Source organism: Elephantulus edwardii, unplaced genomic scaffold (genome assembly GCF_000299155.1).
Source record: "Elephantulus edwardii isolate Elephantulus edwardi_28Jun2011 unplaced genomic scaffold, EleEdw1.0 scaffold00058, whole genome shotgun sequence".
NCBI classification, from domain to species: Eukaryota; Metazoa; Chordata; class Mammalia; order Macroscelidea; family Macroscelididae; genus Elephantulus; species Elephantulus edwardii.
Window position 1 is genome coordinate 16,698,517 of NW_006399808.1, and position 7,344 is coordinate 16,705,860.

At 37.5% G+C, this 7,344-nt stretch overlaps 1 protein-coding gene across 1 annotated transcript in view; it reads left to right on the top strand.

Annotated features, from left to right (window-relative positions):
- The first annotated feature begins 347 nt into the window (after positions 1-347).
- The window catches only part of LOC102864990 (junctophilin-1-like), a 54,592-nt gene continuing 47,595 nt past the window's right edge, over positions 348-7,344 (top strand). The window contains exon 1 of the mRNA XM_006887573.1: positions 348-581. Within this exon, the coding sequence (XP_006887635.1) occupies positions 348-581 (234 nt within the window). The remainder of the gene's footprint in view (positions 582-7,344) is intronic.

The following is a 7,344-nucleotide window of genomic DNA, read 5'->3' on the forward strand; positions in this document are numbered from 1 at the left end:
GCTAAAGACTGTGGCCCAACCCAGGTGCACTAACACCCTGGCCAGCAGCAGAACCACTGCCTCATAGGTTGAAGGGTTGCAGTTTCACCACTCAGTTGCCACCTTCACTGTCTAGAACCAGGAGAACCAATATCCCCACAATCCATCACCAGGAGCACTAATATCACAGGTTCTTTGGAGGAAACACTGCTGTCTAGCTACACCACATGGGATAGGATCCCTCAAGCTCAAGGGAAGAGATTGAACCAAGCCAAGTCTGGCCAAGTCATAGTTTCTGGAAAGCAACAGGATTTCCTATTCTACTATTTAGATACTTTGGGGGGAACACTGCTATCTAGCTACACCACATGGGATCCCTTAAGTTCAAGCAGAAGGAACTAGACCAGGCTGAGCCCAGCCAAGTCACAGTTTCTGGAAAGCAACAGAATTTCCTCTTCTACCATTCAGGTACTTTGTGGGAAACACTGAAGCTTAGTTACACAGTACCCCCTAAGCTCAAGCATAAGGAATCAGGACAGCTAGAGCCAGGCAGAGACGCCATTTCTGGAAGGAAACTACAGGCTTCCAGGCTTTCCATTCAGGTACTTTAGGGGAAACACTGCTGTAGGGATCTTAGTTCTGTGGCCTCAGACCAAGAAGGGAGCACAAATATACAGGTCCTTTACAAAAGATTGCCATACTCTGAGTCACTATACAGTTACAAAGACCTAACTTCTAATCAGAAACAATTCACATAATGAAAGCAACAGTCTGCTTCAGTTATCATGAAAAATCCCCTTAAAAAGCAGATCCATGGAACCCTTATTCACTGTTAGTGGGGGTGTAAAATGGTGCAACCACTGTGGAAAGCAGTGTGGCGCTTTCTCAAAAAGTTGCAAATGGAGATACCATTTAACCCAGCAATTCCACTCCTGGGAGTATACCCTAAAGAGACCATAAACGACATCCAAGCAAATATATACACACGCATGTTTATCGCAGCTTTATTCACAATAGCAAACAGTTGGAAACAACCTAATCAACAAATGAATGGATAGAGAAGCTGTGGTATGTTCACACAATGGAAGACTACGCTGCATTGAAAAACAAGGAACTCATGCAATGTTATTCAAAATGGGTGACCATGGAGGACATTATGCTGAGTGAAATATCTCAGTCACAAAAGGGCAAATACCACATGGTCCCACTGTTGTAGAATGGGGCTGACATCGGGGTAGGGGTAAGACTGAGAAAAACTGGATAAATTATGTTTACTGCATTGAAGGTGATGAGGGAGAGAATAGTTTAAAAGTAATATATTTTAGGACATTATGATTATTATAAGAGTCCAGAATGAGGGTCGCAGAGTGGACTATACTCAGGATGGGGGTGGGGGTGGGGGTGTGCAGGGGATTGTGTACCAATGAAGGAGTTTTTCTTTTGCTTTTCAAGAAGAGTGAACTAGGGGTGGGGGTGGGTGCGCATGGAGAAAAGTGTAACAATGAATGAATGGAATTCTAAAATCTCTGTAGATGTTCATTGAAATTAAAAAAAAAAAAGCCATTCCAATGAATATGCCAGATAAAGAGAACCAGAAAAAATATTTTGATGTTGAGTTATTTGAGCAGCTACAACAAACACCCCAGAGATAATAATCTAGAAGAAATATAGTGATGGGGAACACCTTGAACATCTATAGGAAAAAATGCAAAAGATGGAAGAAAGAATCAAAGAGGTACAAGAACTTAAAAAATAATCACAAGATAGAGTACAGCCAACACAGTACTGGAAATAATGAAAACCATGAAAATGTGATCCAGAATATTAGGATTGAAATGGTAGAAGTGTCAAAGAATCAGTGAGATGGAAAGCAAGGGACTCACTGGAAACACACCAGAGGAAATTCAGAGATGAGACATAAAAAAAATGAAGAAAATACTAGAATTATGTGAGACGACATCAAAAGGAACAACGTATATACAACTGGAATTCCAGAACATAGAAGTGACAGGGAAATCACTAAGAAAATTGTGGAAGTACTAGAAGAACACTTTCCAGGTTTTTTGAAAAAAACGGGAAAATTCACATCCAAGAAACACAGCAAACACCAACTAGACTAGACTAAAAAGGGGGGGAAAACAAGACATATTATAGGTAAATTCTTCAAATGAAAAGATAAAGATGAAATATCAAAAGTATCATGAGAAAAGCAAAGAGCTACCTACAAAGGGGAAACAATTAGATTAAGTTCTGATTTCTCATCAGAATCTATGCAAGCTCGAATACAATGGGATGATATATACAGAAAGTTGAAAGAAAACAATTGCCAGCTAAGGATCCTATCCTATACCCAGCAAAGCTCTCCATCAAATATGAGAGAGAAATTAGATATTTTTCAGTAAAGAAGGAACTTATGGAATTTGTGAAAGCAAGACCAAAACTTTTAAGTGACATCCTTCACAAGGATTTGCCAAAGAAAAGTAGATGGATCATAGTAACCAGCAACAAGAGAAAAAGAAACACAGCAAAATGGCAGAAGTAAAACCTGGCCTAAAAATAATCACACTTAATGTGAATGAACTAAACACACAAATCAAGAGAAAAAGAGTGGCAGAATAGATAAAAAAACAAAAAAAACAACAGTCCATCAATATGTTGCCTACAAGGGACACATCTAAAAAAAAAAAAAAGAAAGAAAGACCCGAAATCAAAGGCTGGAAAAAATATAACAAGCAAATGGCAACCACAAAAAAGCAGTTGTGGCAATATTAATCTCTGATAAAATAGACTTCAGAATGAAAACTGCCATAAAAAATAAGGAAGGGCATTACATACTGATTAAAGGCACAATATATTAAAAAGGTATGACTTTGGTCAGCATTTATGTACCAAAAAATGCATAAAACAACGGTTAAAAGAATTTAAGAAAGAAATAGGCAGCACCACAATAGTGGTACCAAAGTACAGGTCAACTCAGAAGAATCTCAACAAAGATGCAGAAGATCTAAACTATACCATCAGCCAACTTGAACTTCTAGATGTATCCAGGATACTGCACCCAACTAAAACTCAATTCACTGTATTTTCCAGTGCATATGGTACATTCTCCAGGATCAATCACATATTAGGACACAAAGCCAGGCTAACCAAATTCAAAAACATTGAAATAATACAAAGTATTTTATCAGACCACAATGCCCTAAAATGAGAAATTAACCACAGGAGAAGAAAGCTTACAAAACCCACCAATGTGGAAACTAAATAAATCTCTGCTAGAACACAACTGGGTAAAAAAAAGAAATAAAAAATGAAATTTAAAAGTTTCTTGAAACAAATGAAAATAAAAACAAAACCTACCAAAACCTCTATATAGCTAAGGTAGTCCTCAGGAAGCAGTTCATAGCAATAGGCACACACATAAAAAAGGAAGAAAAAAGAAAAAATCAATTATCTAACTCAACACCTTCATCAAAGAAAAAATAAATAATAACAATCTAATCCTACAGCCTCTAGAAGAAGAGAAATTATAAGGATACGAGCTGAAATCAATGTGATAGAAAACAGAAAAACAACTGAAAGCATCAATAAGACCACAAACTGATTTTTCAAAAGGGTCAATAAAATTGGCAAACCATTGTCAAATTTAACAAAAGAAAAGAAAAAAAAGACACAGATCACTTGACTAATGATAGAGGCAACATCAAAGAATTAAATTTATAATATTAGAATACTAGGAAAAGCTATACTCTAATAAATTTGAAAACATAGAGGAAATGGACAAATTCCTTGAAACTCATGTCCTACCCAGATAGACAAGGAAAGACATAGAAACACTTGAACACACCCGTCACAAAAGAGGAAATTGAATAGGTCATAAAAATATTTCCCCATAACAGAAAGTCCTGGACCAGACTCCTTCAAGCTGAATTATACCAAATATTCAGAGAGGATCTATCACCAATCTTACTTAAATTATTTTGTAAAAAAAATTAAAAAGAAGGAACACTCTCAGAGACATTCTATGAAGCAAGCAAAACCCTAATCTCAAAACCAGGGAAAGATATTACCAAAAAAGAAAACTACAGACTAATATCTCTCATGAATATAGAAAAAAAAATCCTAGTAAATAGAATAAAAAAGCATAATTTATCATGACCAAGTGGGATTCATAAGAGGTATGCATAGAAAGTTCAACATAAGAAAAATAATCAACGTAATTCACCATATTAACAAAGGAAATGACAAGAAAAATATGATATTAGTAATTCATACAGAAAAGGCATTTAAAAAAAATCCAGCACCCCTTCCTGATAAAGACACTCAGTAAAATTGTAATAGAAGAATATTTCCTCAACATAGTGAAAAGCATATATGCAAAACCAATATAAGCCAATATCATTCTCAAGGGAGAAAGATTAAAAGCATTTTCCTTGTGAACAGGGACCAGAAAAGGATACCTACTGTTACCACTTCTATTCAATATTGTATTGGAAGTGCTTGATATGGCAATACGACAAAAGAAGAAAATAAAAGGCATCCAGATCAGCAAAGAAATGGTTAAATTATCGCTATGAATATCACATGCAGTTGATATGATAGAGTACACAGAAAACCCCAGAGACTCAACAAAAAAGACTGTTAGAGCTAATATATCAATTTAATAGAGTGCCAGGAATAAGATAAATATCAAAAAAATCAGTGGGATTCCTGTACAATAACAAAGACAACTCAGAAAAGGAAACCAAGTAAACAATACCATTTACATTAGGCAATCACAAATTGAGATACTTGGAAGTGAACCTAACTAGAGACAAAAAAGACCTGTACAAAGAAAACTACAGAACATTTCTACGAGACACAATAAAAGACCAAAAGAAATGGGAAAATGTTCCCTGTTAATGGATAGGAAGATTCAATATTTTGAAAATTATAATTCTACCAAAAGCAATCTACATGTTCAATGCAATCCCAACACAGATATTAAATTTGTTTTTCAAGGAGATCGAAGTAAATTGTCAAGTTTATTAGAAAAGAGACCCTGAATAAGTAAAGCACCTCTGAGAAACAAAAATGAAATGGGAGGCATAGCACTCCCTGACCTTAAAACCTACTACACAGCAGTATTAACCAAAACAGCATGGTACTGGTACAATGACAGGCACATATACCAAAGGAAGAGAATTGAGAACCCAGAAATGAACCCATCTATCCATGGTCAACTGATGCTGGACAAGGAAATAAAACCAATCAAATGGGGAAATGCCAACCTCTTCAACAAATGGTGCTGGCAAAACTGGACTGCACTGCTCCCTGAAGAAACCTGTAGTATGATCTACATCTCACACCAAACACAAAAATCACCTCAAGGTGGATCAGAAACCTGGGAGTAAAGGCCCAAACCATAAAGGTCATCAGAAATAAACTGTGATCAAGCTTAGACAGCCTAGTCTATGGAATAAAGAGACTTCCAAATACAGCCAGAAATGCACGATCTGGAGAGGATAAACTTCATGAATGGGACCTTCTAAAGATTAAATCCCTGTATGCATCAGAACCTTTTTCCAACAGAGTGAAAAGGAAATCTACCAACTGGGAAAAAACATTTGGTAATACCATTTCAGAAAAGGGTCTCCTATCAAATGTTTACAGACTCCTACAGGGCCTTCACAAGAAAAAGACTGACAACACAGTTATAAAATGGACAAAAGACAAGGAAAGACTTTCAAAGGGAAATATATTCAGATGGGGAACAGACATATGAAGAAAATGCTCAGAATCACTGGCAATAAGAGAGGTGCAAATCAAAACCACAAGGAGATGCCATCTCATACCAGTAGCAGTAGCAAAGTTCAACAGGACAGCAAGTAACAAATATTGAAGAGTATGTGGTGAGATAGGAGCTCTTATACATTGTTGGTGGGAGTGGAAAATGGTACAACCACTCTAGATGGCAGTTTGGCCTTTCTTCAGAAAGCTGAGCATATAGAAATTCTGTATGACCCAGATATTCCACTGCTTGGAATATACCCCAAGAAAATGAGAACTGAGGCACAAGCAGAGACTTGTATAGCAATGTTATTGCAGTGTTTTTGCAACCCAAATGTCCAACCACAATTGAATGGATTGAGAAATTACAGTACAGTCACATGATGAATACTATGCAGCATGTAGGAGAAATGATTTTGTAAATCACTACCTAACTTGGGGGGAGGGATGGAGAGTATTATGCTAAATAAACTCAGTCTCATAAGGACCAATATTATATAGTCCAATATTGTATAATGTGTATTAGGATCTGAAGGAGGGTAGAAACAGAGGGGTGAGGATGGACAGGGGGTGATGTGGTTAATCATAGAGTTGCACAATTTGATGGGTGGAGGGAGAGGTGATTAAAGGAAATAAGAAAGATCTGGTGTGGAAACCAATGTATGCAAGTTTTTAAGTTGTTGTTTTTGACTGACATTGAGTCTAGTATGACTTATAGTGATTCTATGAACAAAAGACCTACTGCCTTTCCATAACTGTCATAATTTCTCCAAGTTCTTAGAGTTTCCAGAGGCATGTGGTTTAGGAAGTAGGTGGCACTCCTGCTTCCAAATATGTTTTACTACTGGGAGCTCCACCAAACACTGTTCACATTGGGAAGCGATTCTGGTATTTGATACCCCAATGGTACAAGGTTCAGCATCTCAGCAACCCAGGTTACTTCATACAGCACATTGAAAGAGTGATGTACTAAGTAGAAGAGTGTTCCTCCAGATATAAAAGCACTAGTTTCACTTAGCAATGGCTAAGTGCCATCAAATCAAATACGACTGAGATTAAGTTTTGCACAAAAGACCTAAACTCTGAGACCGGAAGATGGTGGAGGTGGAGAGCACAGTGTGAAGAGCCAGAGGGATAGCAACCTTCGTAGAGAGGATACCAGAGAGTACTTTACGCTCCACAGACACTGACCATCACAGCGTGACGCGTACAGTAGGATTTTGAATCAGAACTTTTGTTAATACATTATTATAGAAGCTTTAAAAACCGGAGCCCTGCCTGCCTGCCTGCCATGCAGCGGTCCCATCACGGACCCAGCAAAAGCTGGAATACACTAGCTGAGCTGAGCTGTATTGAGACTCACCTGAAAGGAAAAAGGTTAGTGGGGAAATCGGCTGAATCCTCTTAAGCCCACTAAAACCTGGAGGGTCTGAGGTGCGGCATGGAAAATAGGATTTGAATCATAACATTTGTCGAAACTTTTAGTATTGGAACTGTGGTAACAAAGCCGCTCGGACTCAGCAAAAACCAGAAGCCACTAGATGAACTTCTAAAAGACCCATTTGAAAGGAGAAAACTTAGGGGGGAAATTGGCTTATT